The sequence below is a fragment of the Heterodontus francisci genome, chromosome 23 (assembly GCF_036365525.1).
Source record: "Heterodontus francisci isolate sHetFra1 chromosome 23, sHetFra1.hap1, whole genome shotgun sequence".
In the NCBI taxonomy this organism is placed as follows: Eukaryota; Metazoa; Chordata; class Chondrichthyes; order Heterodontiformes; family Heterodontidae; genus Heterodontus; species Heterodontus francisci.
The window spans coordinates 22,744,792-22,769,857 of NC_090393.1; the positions used below are offsets into that span (position 1 = coordinate 22,744,792).

Consider the following 25,066-nt stretch of genomic DNA (forward strand, 5'->3'; position numbering starts at 1 on the left):
AGCACGCTGTACAATGTGTCTTTGGGGATCCTGCCATCTTCCATGCGGCTCACATGGCCAAGCCATCTCAAGCGCCGCTGACTCAGTAGTGTGTACAAGCTGGGGATGTTGGCCGCCTTGAGGACTTCTGTGTTGGAGATACGGTCCTGCCACCTGATGCCAAGTATTCTCCGGAGGCAGCGAAGATGGAATGAATTGAGACGTCGCTCTTGGCTGACATACATTGTCCAGGCCTCGCTGCCATAGAGCAAGGTACTGAGGACACAGGCCTGATACACTCGGACTTTTGTGTTCCGTCAGTGCGCCATTTTCCCACACTCTCTTGGCCAGTCTGCACATAGCAGTGGAAGCCTTTCCCATGCGCTTGTTGATTTCTGCATCTAGAGACAGGTTACTGGTGATAGTTGAACCTAGGTAGGTGAACTCTTGAACCACTTCCAGAGCGTGGTCGCCAATATTGATGGATGGAGCATTTCTGACATCCTGCCCCATGATGTTCGTTTTTTTGAGGCTGATGGTTAGGCCAAATTCATTGCAGGCAGCCGCAAACCTGTCGATGAGACTCTGCAGGCACTCTTCAGTGTGAGATGTTAAAGCAGCATCGTCAGCAAAGAGCAGTTCCCTGATGAGGACATTCCGTACTTTGGACTTCACTCTTAGACGGGCAAGGTTGAACAACCTGCCCCCTGATCTTGTGTGGAGGAAAATTCCTTCTTCAGAGGACTTGAACGCATGTGAAAGCAGCAGGGAGAAGAAAATCCCAAAAAGTGTGGGTGCGAGAACACAGCCCTGTTTCACGCCACTCAGGATAGGAAAGGGCTCTGATGAGGAGCCACCATGTTGAATTGTGCCTTTCATATTATCATGGAATGAGGTGATGATACTTAGTAGCTTTGGTGGGCATCCAATCTTTTCCAGTAGTCTGAAGAGACCACGTCTGCTGACGAGGTCAAAGGCTTTGGTGAGATCAATAAAAGCAATGTAGAGGGGCATCTGTTGTTCACGGCATTTCTCCTGTATCTGACGAAGGGAGAACAGCATGTCAACGGTCGATCTCTCTGCACGAAAGCCACAGTGTGCCTCAGGGTAGACGCGCTCGGCCAGCTTCTGGAGCCTGTTTAAAGCGACTCGAGCAAAGACTTTCCCCACTATGCTGAGCAGGGAGATTCCACGGTAGTTGTTGCAGTCACCGCGATCACCTTTGTTTTTATAGAGGGTGATGATATTGGCATCGCGCATGTCCTGGGGTACTGCCCCCTCGTCCCAGCACAGGCTTAGCAGTTCATGTAGTGCTGAGAGTATAGCAGGCTTGGCACTCTTGATTATTTCAGGGGTAATGCTGTCCTTTCCAGGGGCTTTTCCGCTGGCTAGAGAATCAATGGCATCACTGAGTTCCGATTTGGTTGGCTGTATGTCCAGCTCCTCCATGACTGGTAGAGGCTGGGCTGCATTGAGGGCAGTCTCAGTGACAGCATTCTCCCTGGAGTACAGTTCTCGGAACGCGTACTGTCCATCCGACTGCTCACCACCTCTGGTCCTGTACAACTACTCAGCATCTATGCTCCAACACTCTGCTCCCCACTTGAAGCTAAAGATCAGTTCTACGAGGAACTCCATAACATCATTAGCAGCATCCCCAACACCGAACACCTATTCCTGCTGGGGGACTTTAATGCCAGGGTTGGGGCCGACCATGACTCATGGCCCTCCTGCCTTGGACGCTGTGGCGTTGGAAGGATGAATGAGAACGGGCAGAAACTGCTTGAGTTGTGTACCTATCATAACCTCTGCATCACCAACTCGTTCTTTCACACTAAACCCTGTCACCAGGTTTCATGGAGGCACCCAAGATCGCGTCGTTGGCACCAGCTAGACCTCATTGTCACAAGGCGAGCCGCCTTAAACAGTGTTCAAATCACACGCAGCTTCCACAGTGCAGACTGCGACACCGACCACTCCCTGGTGTGCAGCAAGGTTAGACTCAGACCAAAGAAGTTGCATCATTCCAAGCAGAAGGGCCACCCGCGCATCAACACGAGCAGAATTTCTCACCCACAGCTGTTACAAAAATTTCTAAATTCACTTGTAACAGCCCTTCAAAACACTCCCACAGGGGATGCTGAGACCAAGTGGGCCCACATCAGAGACGCCATCTATGAGTCAGCTTTGACCACCTACGGCAAAAGTGCGAAGAGAAATGCAGACTGGTTTCAATCTCATAATGAAGAGCTGGAACCTGTCATAGCCGCTAAGCGCATTGCACTGTTGAACTACAAGAAAGCCCCCAGCGATTTAACATCCACAGCACTTAAAGCAGCCAGAAGCACTGCACAAAGAACAGCCAGGCGCTGCGCAAACGACTACTGGCAACACCTATGCAGTCATATTCAGCTGGCCTCAGACACCGGAACCATCAGAGGAATGTATGATGGCATGAAGAGAGCTCTTGGGCCAACCATCAAGAAGATCGCCCCCCTCAAATCTAAATCGGGGACATAATCACTGACCAGCGCAAACAAATGGACCACTGGGTTGAGCACTACCTCGTGTGGATTAATTAATGAATACCTGCACAGATTTGTTAAAGGCAAATCGTGTTTTACTAACTTGATTTGAGTTTTTGATGAGGTAACTGAGAGGATTAATGGGGTTATGCGGTTGATGTGGTGTACATAGACTTCGAAAAAAGGCATTTGATAAAGTGCCACATAGTAGGCATGCCAGCAAAGTTGAAGCTCATAGATAAAAGGCACAGTGGCAGCATGGATATGAAGTTGGCTGAGTGACAGGAAATAGAGTAGTGGAGAATGGTTGTTTTTCAGACTGGAGGAAGGTATGCAGTGGATACCTTCCCCGTGGATCGGTACTAAGACCACTACTTTTCGAGATATATATTAATGATCTAGTCTTGGGTGTATAGGGCACAGTTTTAAATTTGCAATTGACACAAAACTTGGAAGTATTGTGAGTAGTGAAGAGGATAGTGATAGACTTCAAGAGGACATAGCCTGGTGGAAAGAGCGGACACGTGTCAGATTAAATTTAGTACAGAGAACTGTGAAGTGACGCATTTTGGTAGGAAGAATAAGGAGAGATGATATAAAATAAAGGGTGAAATTCTGAAGGGGGTGTAGGAACAGGGAGGCCTGGGGTTATATGTGAACAAATCATTGAAGGTGGCAGGACAGGTTGAGAAGCATTTAAAAGGCATCTGGGATTCTGCAGTTTATAAATAGAGCACGGAGTACAAAAGCAAGGAATTTATTTGAACCTTTATAAAACAATAGTTCAGCCTCAACTGAAGTACTCTGTTCAATTCTGGACACCACTCTTTAGGAAGGATGTGATGGCAAAATCATGAGGGGTCTGGACAGAGTAGATAGGGAGAAACTGTTCCTACTGGCAGAAGGGTTGAGAACCAGAGGACATCGATATAAGGTAAATGGCAAAAGAAATAACAACATGAGAAAAAATCGTTTTGCGCAGTGAGTGGTTAGGATCTGGAATGCAGTGCCTGAGGGTGTGATGGAGGCAGATTCAATTGTAGCTTTCAGAAGTGTATTGAATAAGTACCTGAAGAGAGAAAATTTGCAGAGCTCTGGGAAAGGACTGGAGTGGAACTAGCTGATTTGCTCTTGCAGAGCGCCAGCGTGGTCAAATGGCCTCTTTCGGTGTTGTAACCATTTTATGATTTCTGTGATTGCTATGAATACCAGGTTGCCAACATTTAGTGGAGTTCCACATTCTGACTTGCCATTTTCACCCTTGTTCCTGTGTGCATAAAAATCAGGTTGGCAGTCCAGCTGTCCTCATTTATAGAAGTTCATATATTGTTCTATAAAAGGGTGAAGCAATGAATCTGCAAGGGTTTTGTTTCATAAGATGTGAGCGTCGCTGGTAAGGCCAGCATTTGTTGCCCATCCCTAATTGCCCTTGAGAAGGTAGTGATGAACTGCCTTCTTGAACCAGTGCAGTCCATCTGGTTAGGTACACCCACAGTGCTATTAGGAAGGGAGTTCCAGGTTTTTGACCCAGCGGCAGTGAAGGAACAGCGACAATGTTCCAAATCAGAATGATAGAATCATAGAGTTAGACAGCACAGAAACAGGCCCCTCGGCCCATCGTGTCTGTGCCGGCCATCAAGCTCCTAACTATTCTCATCCCATTTTCCAGCACTTGGCCTATAGCCTTGTATGCTATGATGTTTCAAGTGCTCATCTAAATACTTCTTAAATGTTGTGAGTGTTCGTACCTCTACCACTCTTCAGGGAGTGCGATCCAGATTCCAACCACCCTCTGAGTGAAAAAATCTTTCCTCAAATCCCCTCTAAACCTCCTGCCCCTTACCTTAAATCTATGCCCCCTGGTTATTGACCTCTCTGCTAAGGGAAACAGTTTCTTCCTCTACAACCTATCAATGCCCGTAATAATTTTGTATGCCTCAATCATGTCCCCCCTCAGCCTTCTCTGCTCTAAGGAAACAACCGTAGCCGTTTCAGTCTCTCTTCATCGCTGAAATGCTCCAGCCCAGGCAACATCCTGGTGAATCTCCTCTGCACCCTCTCCAGGGCAATCGCATCCTTCCTATAGTGTGGTGCCCAGAACTGTACACAGTACTCCAGCTATGGCCTAACTAGCATTTTACTCCGGTTTCCTCCCACCGCCAAAGACTTGCAGGTGATAGGTAAATTTGGCCATTGTAAATTGCCCCTAGTGTTGGTAGGTGGTAAGGAATATGGGATTACTGTAGGGTTAGTATAAATGGGTGGTTGTTGGTCGGCACAGACTCGGTGGGCCGAAGGGCCTGTTTCAGTGCTGTATCTCTAAATAAATAAATAAATATAGCTCCATCATAACCTCCCTGCTCTTATATTCTGTGTCTCAGCTAATAAAGGCAAGTGTTCCACATGCCTTCCTAACCACCTTATCTACCTGTGCTGCTGCCTTCAGTGAGCTGTGGCTTAGAGGGGAACTTGCAGGTGGTGGCATTCCCATGCGTCTGATGCACTCATCCTTCTCGCTGGTAAAGATCGCAGGTTTGATAAGTGCTGTTGAAGGAAGCTTGGCAAGTTGCTGCAGTACATCTTGTATATGATGCACACTGCTGCCACTTTGCGCCAGTGGTGGAGGGGGTGAATGTTTCATGTGGTGGATGGGGTGCTGATTAAGCAGGCTGCTTTGCCTGGATGGTGTCGAGCTTCTTGAGTGTTGTTGGAGATGCAGTCAACCTGGCAAGTGGAGAGTATTCCATCACACTCCTGACTTGTGCCTTGTAGGCAGTGGACATACTTTTGGCTTTATAGACCACCATGGGAGGCCTGGGAGGGAGAATGATCACATAAGATTTAAAGCCATATTCCTATTAATATGCATATATCTCAAGTTGCTGCTACCAAAAGATAGTGGTGTACTGATCAATGAAGGAACAGCACTAAAAACAACACTTTCCAAATCTAAAGGCTCATGAAATTCAAACAGCAAACCAGGAAACAAGAAATAGAAGAACAGAAATTGGATATATCTGGGCTTTTGGGGCTGAACCAAGGCTCAGAGGCTACTGGTTGCACACCCACAGCCTAAATTACAATGCTGAGAAGTTTGGAACTGAATTTTTGGTGTTGGTAGCTTAGAGGAAACAGAATGTTAATGCTCTCCTGCCTCCACAATGCCTTTATTCCACAAGTACAGTGAAATAGAACTATACTTATTTTTCAAATAAACTCTCCCATTAGTTCATTTTTATGAAAAATAAAAAATAAGGAAAGAAATTAGCAAAACCATGGATAATGAAAATGAATTTTCTCAAGTCAACACAGTCACAATTCCGAGAGCAGCTTTAATTAATTCTTCTCCTCAATTCTCTTCAAAAAGAAAGCCTGCCAGTAAGGCATGATTCAGTTCTTTTTAAATGTGGTTTGGAAGGCAGGATTCTATGCAGCAGAAGCAAAATCACTGTCTGATGTTGCCCTTTGAAGAGGTGTGCAGACTGATCCAATAAAGGAAAAGAGATGGCAGTGACAGCAGCAGTGACCTCCTGTGGGATGCTCCAATTCAATTGATGTGAAAGAGACCTTGAAGTGTCATGGAGTAAAAGTCAGAGAAGCCAGAGAGATCAGATAGGAGAAAAAAAAAAGGGTCCTCTTGCTATTAGACCCTTCGTCGGCAAAGCAGCAGGAGAATAAATTAGGCAGCTCGTCAGCCACTGAACCTTTGAGTTAGACGTACACTCTGAAGTGGAGTCTCATGCAACAGGACTACTGTCTGGTGGTTCAACAAACAAATTACATTTTTTTAAAAAATAAACTCGACCCATTCAATGTTTGGAGTGGTATGCCCCAGTATATATTCTAAAGAAAATATTTTTTTTCGGATGAAAGGGACAATAAGCCTATTCGTACATCAAACCCAGCTACAGTAAATTTAGTCTATTCGGGAAATACTCTGAATGAAGAAATGTTCAAATTCTGTACAGATAAAGTATATTCACAGATGTTAAAATAGAAAAATCTTTGCTAGCTCCCCAGAGGGCTTTTTGAGTAAAGGGATTATCCAGTCTGTTGCTACACAATGCTGCAAACTAGATAGTTCCAGGCTTAATCCTCAGTCTGCAGTGAATTTAGCTTGTCTCAGCTGTAGCAGCAGATGGGGCACTACAGTTTGCTTCAGTGGCTTAGGCAAGGGAGGGTAAAATTAGCCAGGGTTCCTTTTCATAATCATTGTATACTGCCCCTTGGTGGAAAATGTATATATGTGGCTCCCAGGTGAGGAAAACATTGGCTTAGATGTAATGTCTTGACCCTGTAGTTGAATAGCCTTCTGACACTCACTGTTTTGGCTCACACCTGAAGGTACTGAAGGGCTGTTGGTGCCCATACAGCTGTAAACCAGCAAAAGTCATGCATTCAGGAAAGATGGGAAGTGAATTTAAGTTTTAAAAAGTAGATGAACCTGTCCCTGGAAAAGGAGACTGCATTATGGCGTAATTTATTTTAGTGCTCAAATTTTCTCCCTTTATCTCCTGAAGGCACTATTTCTTGCTGGATTATAATACCAACAGTTTTCCATACCCTTTGGTATCTCACCCAAGTGACTTCTTCATGTATGAGCCTGGGGATAGAGTGCTACCAGGCTAATTCAAGCATGAGTTATTGGACAGTGATTGGGAGCAGAAGCCCTGGCTGACTGTCCCCTCCCTAGCCCAAATGCACTGGCACAAATTTCATTGCTCAGATAAGCTAACTCACTACAGACTAGGATTGGACTCTTAGAATTCCTGGTCTATATGGCTCATTTCCACACTTGGCAGTGCACCTACCAACTGAGTTAATAGGGAGTCCATGCTGACATACTTCATGCTTTAAGCATCTCTCTGTTCCTGTGTAGAGTTAGCTGGAGGCTCAACTGTAAATGTATTTTCAAAAAAACAAAATGAAATCTTGAATGTACCACTACTGTATTGACAGTAGCTGCACAATGCCTATAACTGACCTGCATTGTAGTCGTAAAGCAAAGAGGACAGAGTCGATTGGGAACGAAATGGAAGAATGAGAAAACAATTCAAAAATAATGCATGAGTCCGCTTCTTAAAACAACGGTGTTGAAAAAATATACGACCAAAAAGTTGTTCTCCTGTCATTCTCCATGTAATCCTTGATATATCACAGGATGCAAGCCTTTCAGCCTCAAAATGTCCAACCTCCCAATAGAAATTTCTGGTATTAACATTTGAGTTGTTAAGTTTAGTGACATTATAGACTTTCCCTTTCCTTTCTTTCCCCTTTCCCCCATCATTCCCACACTATTGGCCATCTAGTCAGTCAACAGTGTTACAGTCAGTCTGTTAATATTAAACTTTATTTTTTTCCCCCATTAGGCACAGCCCATTCCGGCAGCACAAAACGAAGGACAAGCACGAGATTGACCGCATGACACTCACAATGGTAAGAAAATGGATCTCAACAAAAACATCATTCACAAATGAAACAGTGAAGCAGCAAGATTTCCTAAATTGAATCAGTCCTGCTGCTGAGCTGCTTCAGAACTCTGTCAAAGAACTGCTGAAACATTATATTTAAACTGATTTAATCTGTTAACTCAAGTTATTAGGAAATAAACATTTATAGTAAACTTTGATTATTTGATTTAATTTGTTTTTTTAAAAATAATTCTTGGGCAGCTTAGAAACAGCAGCCTAAGGAACTATGAAATAAAACAGAAAATGCTTGAAATACTCAGCATATCTGGCAGCGCCTGTGGAGAGAGAACCAGAGTTAACGTTTCAGGTCTGTGACCTTGATCAGTTCTGATGAAAGGTCACAGACCTGAAAAGTTAACTCTATTTCTCTCCACAAATGCTGCCGGACAAGCTGAGTATTTCCAGCATTTTCTGTTTTTATTTCAGATTTCCGGCATCTGCGGTATTTTCCTTTTGTATAAAGAATTATGAATTCAGTTCTAGTCCTTGCCACAGTGGGGCAGTGGTTAGCACCGCAGCCTCACAGCTCCAGCGACCCGGGTTCAATACTGGGTACTGCCTGTGTGGAGTTTGCAAGTTCTCCCTGTGTCTGCGTGGGTTTCCTCCGGGTGCTCCGGTTTCCTCCCACAGCCAAAAAGACTTGCAGGTTGATAGGTAAATTGGCCATTGTAAATTGCCCCTAGTATAGGTAGGTGGTAGGGGAATATTGGAATAGGTGAGGATGTGGTAGGAATATGAGATTAGTGTAGGATTAGTATAAATGGTTGGTTAATGGTCGGCACAGACTCGGTGGGCCAAAGGGCCTGTTTCAGTGCTGTATCTCTAAATCTAAAAAAACATCTAAAATCTACTCATGTAACCTCTTTGGTGAAGTTTCTCCAGTACTGGTTGAACAGAGGAACGTGGGCAAACATTTTGGGAGTGAGTTTTACCTCCTTAGAAACTCTCCTAACCACATACACGGTCACCTCCTCGATCTTGTCATCTCATGTTGCCTTTTTACTCCCATTGTAACTATTGCTGATAAGGCAATCTCTGATCAGTTCCCACTATTGTTCACTATCCATATTCCCCTGTACCCTCTCAACCCTACTTCTTGCTGTGCCCATCCCTGCTAAACATTCTCCCATGAGTCACATACTAATTCACTTTCAAATTCCCAATTATCTAACTTTTGGCCTACAAGTCATCATATTTCTGCAGCTACCGATTTTCTAAATCATATCCTCTCCACTATCTTTTATGTCCTTGGCACCATTAGAGCTGTTACTCTCTTTCACTCTGATCCTTCCCCTGGTATACCACTCATCTCTGCTCCCTTAAGTTCAAGGGCTGCAGATTTGAACATCTTTGGCAAACAATTGGCACAACCATCTATTGCCAGATCTGGCTGGACCACTTAAAAGCATCATCAGATTATGCTCTCCATCACTAAAACTACTCAACATCCAGGAATGCAAAGTTAATTCCTGACTTCTCTCTTCACCTCAGACTATCTTCTTAAACCTCTGTGCTTCCTCCACCCTCACCCGACAATAAATGCAATGACCTCATGGACTTTTTTGTCATAAAGATCGCAACGATCCATTCAGCTGCCTCTGCAACTTCTCTCCCTTCCCAGAGCGCATGAAGATGAACTCCCCCAAATGTTCCCCACTGTCATAGCCCTAGACTCTCATTTTTCTCTAGCTTCTATCCCATCTCCTGGAGTGTTTTCTTGGACCTCATCTTGTCTATGAGACCCACCTCCTGCTCCCTTTATGCTATTCCGATCAAACTGCTGACCACTCAACTTCCTTTCCTGGGCCCCATGTTAGCTAATATTGTTAATAGTTCCATCTCTTCAGGTACTGTTCTCCCCCTCCTTCCACCTCCAAGTCTGCTGTCATCGATCCCCTCCTCAAAATCCTACCCTTGATCCCTCTGTCCTTGCAAACTACCACTCCATTTCCAACTTCCCTTTCTTCCCCAAAGTCCTTGAATGTGTTATTTCCCAAATCTGCATCGTTTTTTTCAGCAATTACATGTTTGAAACCCTCCAATCAGTCTTCCGCCCTGGCCACTGTTGAAATAGCCCTAGTCAAAGTCACTAATGCATTCTTTGTGACTGCAACCCTGATGAACCATCCCTACTCACCCTCAACCTATCTGCAACTTTTGATAGAGTAGGCCACACCATCCTCCTCCAACGCCTCTCCTATGTCATCCAGCTGAGTGGAACTGCCCTTGCTTGGTTCCATTCTTACCTGTCAATTCATAGCCAGAGAATCATCTGCAAGGGGAGGTGGTGGCGTAGTGGTAATGTCACTGGACTAGCAATCCAGAGACCCGAGCTAATGTTGTGGGGACATGGGTTCAAATCCCACCACAGCAGCTGGTGGAATTTCAACTCAATTAATAAATCTTGAATTAAAGAAGCTAGTTTCAGTAATGGTGACCATGAAACTATTGTCAATTGTCGTAAAAATCCATCTGGTTCGCTAATGTCCCATAGAGAAGAAAATCTGCCGTCCTAACCTGGTCTGGTGTACATGCGACTCCAGACCAACAGCAATGTGGTTGACTCTTAAATACCCTCTGAAATGGCCTAGCAAGCCATTCAGTTGTACCAAACAGCTAGAGAAAAGTCTAAAAGGAATGAAACCAGGCAGATCATCCGGTATCGACGGAGGCCATCGGAAACTACAATGGCATACCCAGCCCTGTCGACCCTGCAAAGTCCTCCTTACTGCCATCTGGGAGCTTGTGCCAAAATTGGGAGAGCTTCCCCACAGACTAGTCATGCAATAGGCTGACATAGTCATGCTCACGGAATCATACCTCACAATGTCCCAGACACCACCATCACCAGAGGTGGCGGCACAGTGGTATACAGTTGGGAGGGAATTGCACTGGGAGTCCTCAACATTAACTCTGGACCCCATGAAGTCTCATGGCACCAAGTCAAACATGCACACGGAAACCTCCTGCTGATTACCTCCTCCCACCACCGCCCCCCTCCCCCCCACCCTCAGTTGATGAATCAGTACTCCTCCATGTTGAGCACCACTTGGAAGAAACAATGAGGGTAGCAAGGGCACAGAATGTACTCTGGATAGGGGACTTCAATGTCCATCACCAACAGTGGCTCAGTAGCACTACTACTGACTGAGTCCTAAAGAACATAGCTGCTAGACTGTGTCTGCAGCAGGTAGTGAGGGAAAAAACTACTTGACTTTGTCCTCTCAAATCTATCTGCCACAGATGCATCTGTCCATGACAGTATAGGTAGGAGTGACCACTGCACAGTCCTTGTGGAGACGAAGTCCCATCTCTTTATTGAGGATACCCTCCATCTTACAGTATGGCACTACCACCGTGCTAAATGGAATAGATTTCGAACAGATCTAGCAACTCAAAACTGGGCACCCATGAGGCGCTGTAGGCCAACAGCAGCAGCAGAGTGTATTCCACCACAATCTGTAACCTCATGCCCGGCATATCCTCCACTCTACCATTGCCATCAAGTTGGAGGATCAACCCTGGCTCAGTGAAGTGTGCAGGAGGGCATGCCAGGAGCAGCACTAGGCATACCTAAAAATGAGGTGTCAACCTGGTGAAACTACAGCACAGGTCGACATGCAAGCTGAACAGTGGAAGCAGCATGCAATAGACAGAGCTAAGCAATCCCACAATCAACGGATCGGATCCAAGCTCTGCAGCCCTGCCACATCCAGTGGTGAATGGTCGTGGACCATTAAAAAAACTGACAGGAGGAGGAGACTCCACAAATATCCCCATCCTCAATGATGGGGGAGCCCAGCACCTCAGTGCAAGAGACAATGCTGAAGCATTTGCAACCATCTTCAGCCAGAAGTGCTGAGTGGATAATCCATCTCTGTTTCCTCCTGAGGTCCCCAGCATCACAAATGTCCGTGTTCAGCCAGTTCAGTTCACTCCACATGATATAAAGAAATGACTGAAGGCACTGAATACTGCAAAGGCTATGGGCCCTGACAACATTCTGGCAATAGTACAGAAGACTTGTGCTCCAGAACTGGCCATGCAACACTAGCATCCACCCAACAATGTGGAAAATTGCCCAGGTATGTCCTGTACACAAAAAGCAGGACAAATCCAACCTGGTCAATTGCCACCCAATCAGTCTATTCTCGATCAGTAGCAAAGTGATGGAAGGTGTCGTTGACAATGTTATCAAGCGGCACTTACTCAGCAATAACCTGCTCACTGCCACTCAGTTTGGGTTCTGCCAGGGCCACTCAGATCTTGACCTCATTACAACCTTGGTCTAAACATGGACAAAAGAGCTGAACTCAAGAGGTCAGATGAGAGTGACTGCCCTTGACATCACAGCAGCATTTGACCGAGTGTGGCATCAAGGAGCCCGAGCAAAACTGGAGTCAATGGGAATCGGGGAAAACTCTCCACTGGTTGGAGTCATACCTAGCACAAAGGAAGATGGTTGTGGTTGTTGGAGGTCAATTATCTCAGTCTCAGGACATCACTGCAGGAGTTCCTCAGGGTGTTGTCCTAAGCCCAACCATCTTCAGTTGCTTCATCAATGACCTTCCCTCCATCATAAGAAGTGGAGATGTTAACTGATAATTGCACAATGTTCAGCACCATTTGCGACTCCTCAGATACTGAAGCAGTCTGTGTCCATATTGCAACAAGACCTGGACAACATTCAGGCTTGGGCTGATAAGTGACAAGTTACATTCACACCACTCAAATGCCAAGCAATGACCAATCCAACGAGAGAGAATCCAGCTATCTCCCCTTGGCATTCAATGGCATTACCATCGCTGAATCCCCCACCATCAGCACCCTGGGGGGGGGGGGGGGGGGGTGGATTACCCTTGATCAGAAATTGAATTGGACCAGCCATAAAAGTACTGTGGTTACAAGAGCAGGTCAGAGGATGGGCATTCTGCGGCGAGTAACTCACTTCCTGACTCCCCATTTACAAGGCACATGTCAGGAGTGTGATGGAATACTCTCCACTTGCCTGGATGAGTGCAGGTCCAACAAGACTCGAGAGGCTCGACACCATCCAGGACAAAGCAGCCCACTTAATTGGTATCTCATCCACCACCATCTATATTCACTCCCTCCATCACCGCACAGTGGCAGCAGTGTGTACCATCTACAAGATGCACTGCAGCAACTCACCAAGGCTCCTTCAACAGCATCTTCCAAACCCACAATCTCTACCACCTAGAAGGACAAGGGCAGCAGACACATGGGAACACCACCACCTGCAAGTTCCCCTCCAAGCCACACACCATCTTGACTTGGAACTACATCACCGTTCCTTCACTGTCACTGGGTCAAAATCCTGGACCTCCCTTCCTAACAGCACTGTTGATGTACTTACATCACATGGACTGTAGCGGTTCAAGAAGGCAGCTCACCATCACTTCTCAAGGGAAATTAGGGATGGGCAATATATGTTGGCCTAGCCAGCGACACCCACATGCCTTGAAAGAAGAAAAGAAAAGGCTACACCTCCCACTCCTGCACTGTTACCTCTGGAGTCCCCCAAGGACTTTGCCGCCGCCTTTTTCTCATCTGCATTCTGCCACTTGGTGATATCATCCGAAAACACATGAGGTTCCACATGTATGCCGACGATGCTCAGCTCCATCTCGCCACCACCTCTTTGAACCCCTCCACTGCCTCTGATCTGTCACACTGCTTTTCCGATATCAAATATGGGGTGAGCATAAATTTCCTCCAAATAAATATTGAGAAGACAGAAGCCATTGTCTGTGGTCCTTGCCAGAAATTCCATTCCCTGACTATCGTTTCAGGTCCTAGCTGGCAACACTCTCGAGCTGAGTAAGACCGTTCGCAGCCTTGTTGTTGTGTATGACCCCGAGATGAGTTTTCGGCCACATAGCTACACCATCACCAAGACTGCTCATTTCTACCTGTATACCATCACTCAACTCCAACCCTGCCTCAGTATATCTGCTGCAGAACCCCTCATCCATGCTTTTGTTACCTCTAGACTTGACTATTCCAACATACTCCTGGCCAGCCTCCCACATTCTACAATCCATAAACTTGTGTTCATCCAAAACTCTGCTGCTTGTATCTGAACTCACTCCAAATCCCATTTACCCATCACCCCCTACGCTTGCTTTCCCACTGGTTCCTGGTTTGACAATGCCTTAATTTTAAAATCTTCATCCTTGTTTTCAAATTCCTCTGTAGTCTCCCCCCTCCCTTTCTCTGTAATCTTCTCCGGCCTCACAAGGCTTTGAGATCTCTGCACTCTTCCAATTCTGGCCTCTTCTGCATTCTTGATTTTAATCGCTCCACCATTGGTGCCCGTGTTTTCAGCTGCCTTGGCATTAAGCTCTGAACATCTTTCCCTAAACCTCTTTACCTCTCTACCTCTCTTTCCTCCTTCAAGATGCTCCTTAAAATCTACCTCTTTGATTAAGTGTTTGGTCATATGTCCTGATATCTTCTCATGTGACTCGATGTTTTTATTGATATCGCTCTTGTTACGCGCCTTGGGATGTTTTACTATGTTAAATGTGTCATATAAGCGTAAGTTGTTATTTAAACTGTTTCTTCTGTTGGGCCTGCGAAGGAGTGCTGCTGACAGCAGTCTACAGAGAGAGGAAGTAGTTCAGACTCTAAAAAGGCAAACATTGAAGTAAAAACAGCTCATATTACACCAGTGACAATATTGTATGTCAATACAGTTATTGAGAGTCAAGCATTAGGTTCTAAAGCGCATATTTTTTCTTTCAAGTGGTATCAGGACCACTGGCACAAGAATGGAAGTTAGTATCTCAAGTTCTTTGCAGAGATCAACAGATTCTCATTGTAAACAATCTGGGGAGGTCCCAGGTTAAAGTGAGATGCAGAGGAGAATACGTTGTGCAAGAAAGTCACTCAACATCTTGACATTTCATAATGCATAGAAACGGTGTGACCTCAGCAGAGGCCTAGGAAAAGGTATCTGCCTGCCATGTTAGTAAGAGAATGATGTGTTGCAGTGGGAGTTGGGGTTGAGCCTGAAGTTTAGGTTGTGGGGGTAGTGGGGAGGTGGGGTGTGTGGTAGGAAGAGAAAGAAAAATAAAATATTGGTGAGGGGGAAATACATAGCAGTAAAAGTTTGCTGTTTTACTTGGAAAGGGATTCAGAATATTTTACAGAACTACCAGGTAAAGGCAACTTTTCAAGTACTGGTGCTGAATGGGTTAATTTGTGACTTCTGTATGCATGCTGTTTAAGCTGCATGCAGAGTGTTCAGAGGCTGAGTCTCCAAACACGATTTGGTTTACAGTAAAATCAGCAAATTAGCTGATTTGATTGCCTCAGTAGACAGCCTTTTTTTTCAGTACTTGGGTAGCACACTCGCTTCTGAGTCAGAAGGTTGTGGATTCAAGTCTTTCTCCTGAGACTTGAACACGTAATCTAGGCTGACACTTCACTGAAGTACTAAGGTAACACTGCAATGTCAGAGATACCATCTTTCAAATAAGGTTAAACTAAGTCCATCTCCTTAGGTGGGCATAAAAATCCCATGGCATTTTTCAAAGAAGAGCAGGGAAGTTCTCTTGATGTCTTGGTCAATATTTATCCCTTGACAAACTCCACTAAAGCAGTTTATTTATTTCATTGCTATTTGTGGGGCCTTGCTATTTGTAAATTTACTGCTGCATTTGCCGACATTACAACAGTAAATACACTCCTAAACAAATTAATTGGCTGTGAAATACTTTGAGATGTCCCAAGAATGTGAAAGGCACTATAAATGTAAGTTCTTTTGTTTTGTTGCTGATTTTCTCAGCAGTGTTGTTTAATGTCAGAAAGTCCCAAGTACATTGGAGCGGTGTACTTCCATTCCATACATACTAGAGCCCTGGACTTCACCAGTGTTTAATTTTCTCATTTCCTCCCTCAGAATGTGGAATTACCAGATTCTTTCTCTGCGGAGTTGAAGTCTCTTTTGGAAGGCCTGCTACAGCGAGATGTTGCCAAGAGGCTGGGGTGCCTGGGACGAGGGTAGGCTGTAGCTTTATGCTTTTCTTATGCTGTGGAGTGGGTTACAGGCCTGTAGCAGTATGAGGATATGGTTTCTCAAATGTTGAATACACCAAGATAAATGATGGTTGGTTGTTATTTTAAAGCTATAATTCAATTTTATGATCCTCATGACTTAAGGAACAAGAGCTAAAGCTGGAATATTTACCCCTAATGTGCAATTTGATGAAATTCGTTACATGATGCTAAATAAAATATAACCAATATGACTTCATGAAGGAGATATCTTGCCAATCTAAATTACTGGCTTTCAATGAGGGTGTGATTAAGGAGTTTGAGGGCGATAAGGCAAATGGATGTGGTGTACTTGAACTTAAGTAAGGCCTTTGATACAGTTCCTCAGGAATGTTAGCTACTAAAAATAAATATAGGTGAACTCGATGGAAATAGTTTACAATGGATATGTAATTTGTTGATTGATAGAAGCCAAATTTTGGGAGTACAGGAATAGTCATCAGCCTGGGAGATTTACCGGTGGGTTCCACAGAGGTCTATTTTGTGGTCTCTTTTGTTTAATATCTTCTTAAATGATCTGAAACTAGCAATGATAGCATAATAGTTAATTTGCATATGATAGATACAAAGCTAATGAAGTTGCCAGACTGCAAAGCTGAACAGGACAAAGTATAGGAGGATTTGAATATGCTTGCAATTGCCAAGATAGGTAGCAAATTAAATTCAATGTACAGAAATGCAAAGTGCTTCATATTGGTGGAGGGAAAATCCAGGAAAGAACTATTACTTAAAAGGAAAGAAAATAATGCATAGGGAAAATTTAAAAGATCAGAAAATCCTGATTATCGATGAATCGAAGCTATCGCAAAAATGCATGGTTGCAATGAGTATAGTGAACCAAAATGTTTGGATGTATTGGAAGCTTAATATTCAGGTGAAAAAGTGTGCCAGCATTTATAATACTTTGTACAGTTCCCTCTTATCCCTCTAATCCCTATTGAAATCATAATCTGTCCATTGAGACTACATTCAATATGTTTGGTTCCTAGCTGTTCCACGAGTTAAATTAAATAACAGAATTTTTATTGAAAATTAGTAAATATGGGATCTAGTTCCTCTAATGATTCCAATGTACAGGATCCTATTGTGAAAGATCATTTTACTATACATCCTTAATCCAACAGCAAACTGCAGGATATTCATAATAATGTTTGATAGAATAACATAAATGTTGGTTTGTCAGAAGAAATATTCTTCAAAATTCTATGATTAGTGTTATGAAGGTGCTTCTGTTTTTTGTTAAAATATTTTTTAAGGAATTCATGGTCAAACTGAATAAATGTTGGACCAGTTTTTTTCAAGAGAGTCATCAAGGGGACGCTGACAGACTGGTTTAGCAACAATGTTTACTGGTTGTCACATGAATCAAGTTAAAATAGAACAGAAACCCTGGTAACGGGAAGAAATGGGCAGAGAAGTGATAGGCTCCCCTTGATTGGACAAGCTGGGGAGCAGCAGAGAGCACCTGAGAGGACAGAAAACTCACAAGCTATTGGTTGTAGCATCAGTGTGTTTTACCTTCTGGAGTGAGATAAAGTCAAATCTGCTGAAGAAGTGTCAAAGGAGAGAAGACAACAACCCAGCTCGATTTCCAGAAACACTAAAAGATCTCGAGAAGTCCACTGTATCAATTCATCTCCTCCCCTGTCTCTGAAGAAAAGCCTGCTAGATTAATTCTCAACGCTGCCTGAAAAGAACTGTTCTAAAAGATCCCAGTGACCTGTCTACGTGTCCTGAGAAGTTAGACTGTATGCCAGTTTTGGAACACAACCTATCTCATCTGCTGTTTTCTTCAGGAATGAGCAAGTATTAAGCCCACATGCTTTTTTTGTCTGTAACAGAGCTCTGAATTTAAAAATAAACTTTTATTTTTCCAGTTAACTGGTGTGTAAGTGTGAGGGTCTAGTTAAGACTTGTTTTATAAACTGATAATTTTATTAATTAAAGAAACCTGGTTAGTGTGTTCTATTCTGGAAAAAATACAGTATATGATTGACCGTATTAGTAAGTGGGAAATGTTTTCCTCCTGCCTCGGTCGTAACATTAGTAAAGTGTGCACTGTATTGTATTGCCAGGGCTACTGATATCTTGTTGCTCTGTGTCATTGTTAATGTTGGTATCTTGTTCAATGCCAAGTCTAATGTTATCTTGTTGGTCAGTGCCAGGGTTAATATTGGTGTCTTGTTGCTCAGCGTCAAGGCTAATGTTATCTTGTTGCTCTATGCCAGTGTTAATGTTGGTTTCTTGTTGACCAAAGCTAATGTTGGTATCTTATTGATCAGTGCTAAGGTAACTAATGATATCTTGTTTGGTATCAGGCTTATGGATGATATCTTCTTACTCATTGCCAAGGCTAATGATGAAACTTTCTTTTTCAGTGTCAGGGTTACTGCTGATTCTTGTTGCTAAGTGCCAGGGCTAATATCTTGTGTCGTGCCAAAGTTAATATCTTGCTACAGGCTAATGTTCAATTATTTTGCTTATTGCTGATCCTAGTTATATATACCTTAAATTAGAATATTACCTTGGTGCTCAGTGTCTTTATTACTGGTAATACCTTGTTAGTCGGTACTTGTGTTAGTGATGATACTTTTTTAAATTCTTGCATGGGATGTGGGCGCCATTGGCAAAGCCAGCATTTGTTGCCCATCCCTAATTGTCCTTGACAACTGAGTGGCTTGCTACGCCATTTCAGAAGGCAGTTAAGAGTCAACCACATTGCTGTGGGTTTGGAGTCACATGTAGGCCAGACCAAGTAAGGACGGCAGATTTCCTTCCCTAAAGGGCATTAGTGAACCAGATGGGGTTTTACGACAATCAATGCTAGTTTCAAGGCACTATTACTGAGACTAGCTTTCAATTCCAGATTTTTAAAATTAATTAATTGAATTTAAATTCCACCAGCTGCCATGGTAGGGTTTGAACCCATGTTCCCAGGACTTTGGTCTGGGCTTCTGGATTACTAGTTCAGTGACATTACCACTACACCACCATCTCCCCCAGTTGCTCAATTCCAGGACTAATGATATCTTGATGCTCAGTGTCATGTGGCTAATAATATCTTGTTGCTCAGTGTCAGATTGAATGATTGCTGGTTGCTCACTACCAGGGTTGTTGGTGATATCTTATTGCTCAGTACCAGTGTTACTGATCTTATCTTGTTGCTCACTTCCAGGGTTACTGATCATATCTTGTTGCTCCTTGCCAGGTTCATTGATCATATCTTTTAGATTTTAGATTTAGAGATACAGCATTGAAACAGGCCCTTCGGCCCACCGAGTCTGTGCCGACCATTAACCACCCATTTATACTAATCCTACATTCCTACCACATCGTCACCTGTCCCTATATTCCCCTCCCACCTACCTATATTAGGGGCAATTTATAATGGCCAATTTACCTATCAACCTGAAAGTCTTTAGCATGTGGGAGGAAACCGGAGCACCCGGAGGAAACCCACGCAGACACAGGGAGAACTTGCAAACTCTACACAGGCAGTACCCAGAATTGAACCCGGGTCGCTGGAGCTGTGAGGCTGCTAGCCACTGTGCCGCCCATCTTGTTGCCCAGTGCCGGGTTTACTGATGATATCTTGTTGCTCAGTGCTGAGTCATAGAGTTATACAGCACAGGAACAGGCCCTTCGGCCCAACACGTCTGCGCTGACCATATCTTGTTGCTCAGTGCCAGGGTTATTGATCATGTCTATCTGGTCAGTGCCAGGATTACTGATCATATCTTGTTGCTCAGTGCTGGGTTTGCTGATGATATCTTGTTGCTCAGTGCCGGGTTTGCTGATGATATCTTGTTGCTCAGTGCTGAGTCATAGAGTTATACAGCACAGAAACAGGCCCTTCGGCCCAACACATCTGCGCCGACCATCAAGCACCCATCCAATCTGATCCCATTTTCCCGCACTTGGCCCGTAGCCTTGTATGCTATGGCATTTCAAGTGCTCATCTAAATACTTCTTAAATGTTGTGAGGGTTCCTGCCTCTAATCAGGTAGTGTGTTAACTACTGATCATACCTTATTGCTCAATACCAGATTACTGATCATTTACTGACGATATCCTGTTGTTCAGTGCCAGGTTCACTGATCATATCTTATTGCTCGATGCCAGGATTACAGATTATTCCTTGTTGCTTAGTGCCAGTGTTAATGATTGTACCTTGTTTCCTATTCTAGGGTTAACGATTATACATCATTTTCAGTGTTAGGGCTAATGATTATATTTTGTTTTTCCATGTCAGCGTTGCTGATGATAATCTTGTTGCTCACTGCCAGGCTTAATGATTTCTTGTTGCTCACTCCCAAGGTACGAAATGTATCTTGCTGCTCAGTGCCAGGCTTTATAATTACATTTTGTTGCTTAGTGCCAGGGTTAATGATCATGTCTTGTTGCTTCATCCCAGGATTAATAATTTCTTGTTGCTTAGTGCCAGGGTTACTGATGATTTATTGTTGCTCACTGCCAGGGTTACTGATGATATCAGGGCAAGTTGAGAAGGCAAGGAATTAAGCTAAACTTTTATAAATCACTGGTTAGGTTTCAGCTGGATTATTGTGTTTAATTCTGGGCACCACACATTAGGAAGGATGTCAAAGCCTTGGAGAGAGTCCAGAGGAGAATGGTTCCATGGATGAGGGACTTCAGTTACATGGAGAGGCTAGTAAATAATTTCTTGTTGCTCAGTGCCAGGGTTACTGATGATATCTTGTTTCTTAGTGCAACAGTTGCTGAAGATTTTTGTTGTTCAGTGCCAAGGTTACTGAATTTATTTTGTCTCTACAGAGCGGTAGAAGTGAAAGAACATCCTTTTTTTAAAGGCATTGACTGGCAGCAGGTCTACTTGCAGAAGGTAAGACATGGCTCATTTTGTGTGTTTCTTTAGAAGCAAATGAAATAAGAATGGTGGTGCAATTCTCAGCAAGCATTATGGCCTTGGTTAAAGAAAAATCTTAAAGGTATTGTTTGTTGATTTGTATCAGTACTTGGGGGTCCTGGTGGATGCCAGCTTCAGCCTGGATGGTCTTCTGAAACCAGTGAGAAGAGATTAAATGCATTTTAGTCTGTCTGTTTTTTCCTTACAGTACACCTTAACCCTATCCTCAGCCATCTAATCTCCACTTGCCATACTAATATCTATGTGGCCTCTGTGAGTGAGATTGCTAATTTAAGGGAAAGATTTCCTGTCTGCGCATTCATGATTTTGCTACAGATTAGATTTGTAGCATATAAGAGGTGTCTAAACAGTTCTCCTTCATGGTTCAGAACTCCTAGACTGACAATGGAAGAGCTTCTTCCAGGCCATGGGAGATCCAGGACCAAGCTATGGGGTGGATTTGTCACAGATGAGATGCCGCTTCTGTGTCCATTTCTCTGCCAAAGAACCTCACATGAGAATCTGTCTTAAACAGATGATTAAGCCATGTCAGTGGACTTGAATGACTGTGTCGCTGGCACAACACAAACTGCTTTGCATAGGTTCTTCTGAGACTTGGGAGAGCAGCTGTAGGGAAGTTTTACTGCAGGCTGAATGCAAAGACATGATCTTGTATTGCCAGTGCTCAGTGCCTACCCTCAAATAGGTTGCAGAGAGAGAAGGAGCTGCTGCTCTGTAATGGAACCACCATTCAACGGTGTATGTGTTCTTGCTGTGATTTGGATGGCACAATGTATTCACATTTCATGGTGAGATGTGTCGAACCATGCCACTTATGAGGAGCTTCCAGTGCCTACTGTCCACGTACCAAGGGCTCAAACCCACTCTTGTAAGTTTTCGAATAATCAACTGGCAGTTTTCCTCTGGCTGGGAGGGGAGAGGTAAGCAAGGTCTGTTGGGAATTCAGGTGATTCATGTTAAGGAACTGAAGTTTGAACCTCTTCAGTGCTTCACGGCAGGCTTGATAATCCGATACTTTGGCAGACAGTTCTGCAATACTACAAGACATTGTTCATGATTTACAAGACAACCTGGAACAATAATGAAACCCGAACAAGGAGACTTGTCACAGAGGAGAGGATCCGGCAGGTCAAACCCCTAAATGAGTTCAATGTTCGTAACTGGAGAGGCAGTGGTACCACTGCACAGACTTGCGAGTCCTTAAGCTTTAGCTCTATCAACCTGCATCCAAAGTTCTCTGGATATAGCTAAGTGAAATGCCTTCCTACAGGGAAGGAGTGTGAGGCTGTTTGTAGCAGATGGAATGCCTGCAGGTGGTTGTAGATTTCTCACTAGCTTGATTTAGAGGCTCTCAAATATGGTGATGAGTGTCTTTGTGTGCCAATCACTCAACTGATTAAAAAAAAGTTGTCAATTGTGGCCAAAAATGTGCAGTAGAACTTACTCTACACTGTCGCATCAATTTCTCCCAGGTCAGCTAAAGCACATTTTAGATGTACTTTGCCCCATCATGCACTCAGGTTGCAGCATGGGTTACATACAGGATAATGTTTCCTCCGTTTTTCCTCAACTGTTCATCTTTAACCCTATCCTCAGACACCCTGGAGGGAATTTTAAGCTCTTCCCCACATCTGATTTGGAGGCAAGGAGGATATATAATCGGGCGGGATGGTGGTGCGGGGTGGGGGGACCTCCATCCAAATTAAGTCTATGGCGGGAAGGCCTGTGAACAGCCTTCCCACCCCACCACCAATTGGGGCCCTTAAGTGGGAAATTAGTGCCCAATTGGAAGCCTAATCCTGCCACCACCGGAATTAGCCCAGTGGTGGGCGGGCCTGTCGCCGCACAGGGAACACGCCAAGCAAACCCATGCGGATCACCGTTAAAAGGCACTTAGTACCTAAATGAGGGCCTTCGGGAAGGGGGGCCCACAGAGAGCCGGCCCTTGCTGCCGACCCCCCCAAACCCACCTCCTCCATGGCCCCCATCCGCGAAACCCCTCCCACTGAAACTTAACTGTAGCCTGGGTCCAGGGCTTCGGGTGAGTCCAGTACCAGCAACAGCCACAGCGTTTGCAGTGGCGCTGCTCAGTTAAAGAGCTGACGGCATCTGATTGGCCAGCAGCTCTCACCAGGCGGGACCTCAGCCTCTGGGGCCCTTGATCCTGGGGAAGGCCCGCCCTATCCACTTGTGCCTAATTGGCACTTGATCCGGCAGTCCCTCCTCAGAGGAACCGACGCAGTGCTCTCACCAGCGCTTTTGCCGGTAGTCAAGAACCCCCCCCCCATCCGCCATCACCTGAATAAAATGCTGGCCCATATCTCCATTTGTCATACTGTTTCTATGTGGCCTCTGAGTGAGATTGCTAATTTAAGTGACTTTGCTACACCTAGCCAATTTGTGCTACGGTCTTCTGCCAAATGAAAACTGAGGAGACTGTCTCAAACTCATTTCATTATGAACTCTACAACCAACAGAGGAAAAAAAGAGTTTAACCCTCCCACTGGATTCAAAACAGTGTCATGGAAGTGTTTTTTTCTCTCTCTCTTTAAAATCTTGATGGGGTCCGTGTGCCTTTAAGAATGAGAGCAGTTTTTATATTCTCTGGGAACAGTGTGTGAGCTGCAGGCCTGGCCTGTTTCCTAAGCAAGAGCGAGAGATCACTTGCCATGCTGTATCAGTTTGACTGTGTAAAGACTGGCTAGAACCAGTTTAAACTAACAGACTGGCAAAGTGTGCTCTTTTGAAGGAAGGAAGAATTTGTCTGTCTCAGCAGAAAATGGCTGTGTTTCGTCTACAGAGGAAACGACCCCTGGAAAGGAAAATTTGCATTATTCCTTTTTACTTCCAGTCTCTAAGAAGTCTCTACTTCAGGAGTGAGTTTCTGTTGCCTTTCATGTTTCTGGGAGTTCTGGAAACTCAGTAAAGTTTCTACTTTTAGACTGCACCTTTCAAAAATCTAAATAGACCTGTTGTTATACTTCTTGTTGAAAGATCTGTGTGACGCCTACTGCAGCCAAAGTACCATGAATGCCTATCCATTACAGACTGTTCATCAAACTCACCTGGAGACTTCGAGTGGCATCTGGCTATTCAACTCTGGGACACCTCACCAAACCGGGAGTGTAACCTGCCAAGACTTACAACCCAGTTGTTTTATTATTCCTAAGAAACAGCTCTAATTTAAAACATCATTTTAGAACCGGTTAACCATTGTTTTTTGAATGTATGTGCATGAGGGTTAGGAGGAATAAGAAGTTATAAAGTCTTTTCAGACATAGATTTATCTCAGTATTGTTTAAGATTTAGCTTATTAACAAATAGTTAATTTGTTGTTGTTTAAAGATACCTGGTTTGGTGTGTTTTCTTCTGGGGGTTAACTAAGTGTTCAATTTGGCTAATTTCCGGTAGGTGGGAAACTTTAATAATATGCTGTGACCTGTGGAGTAATGGAACTGAATTGACAGTACATTACTCCTCAGTCGCAACACCAGGTAATAGATATGAAAGGACTGTATTCTAGCTGGCTATCGCATTGAACCCAACTCTGAGCTGTGATGTTTATTTTGCAAAAACTTCTCACCCCCAAGAACAATTTTACTAAGTGGTTACTGGCAAAAATAACTAATAGCGCCAGATGTCATGTTACCAAAGTTGTGGTTCTGTTTGGATTGTACTCGATCTACTACAATGTTAAAATGACTTCCATCTTGTTTCTTTGTTTCAAGTATCCACCTCCACTCATTCCTCCCCGGGGAGAGGTGAATGCAGCTGACGCATTTGACATAGGATCATTTGACGAAGAAGACACGAAAGGCATCAAGGTACTATTTGCCTGTTCTTAAATTTTTTTTCTTCTGTGGACATGATGCTGGTAACCAGTGAATACCAGTAACATGAGAAGTACCAATGGAACAAGTGACACTCATGTAATGAGTAAATGCTATTGGCATAAAAACAGAAAGTTCTGGAAACACTCAGCAGGTCAGGCAGTATTTATGGAGAGAGAAACAGAGTTAATGTTTCAGGTCAATCACCTTTTGCCAGAACTGTGTTCTAGTGCTAATGCTGTGGTTTTGTGCACTAGTTCTAGTGCTAATGGC

The 25,066-nt window shown here is 44.1% G+C and overlaps 1 protein-coding gene across 1 annotated transcript in view; it reads left to right on the plus strand.

Annotated features, from left to right (window-relative positions):
• Positions 1-25,066, plus strand: part of grk3 (G protein-coupled receptor kinase 3) — a 315,124-nt gene that overhangs the window by 268,695 nt on the left and 21,363 nt on the right. The window contains exons 15-18 of the mRNA XM_068054842.1: positions 7,874-7,940; positions 15,903-16,003; positions 20,852-20,918; positions 24,692-24,787. Coding sequence (XP_067910943.1) covers positions 7,874-7,940; positions 15,903-16,003; positions 20,852-20,918; positions 24,692-24,787 — 331 coding nt within the window. The remainder of the gene's footprint in view (positions 1-7,873; positions 7,941-15,902; positions 16,004-20,851; positions 20,919-24,691; positions 24,788-25,066) is intronic.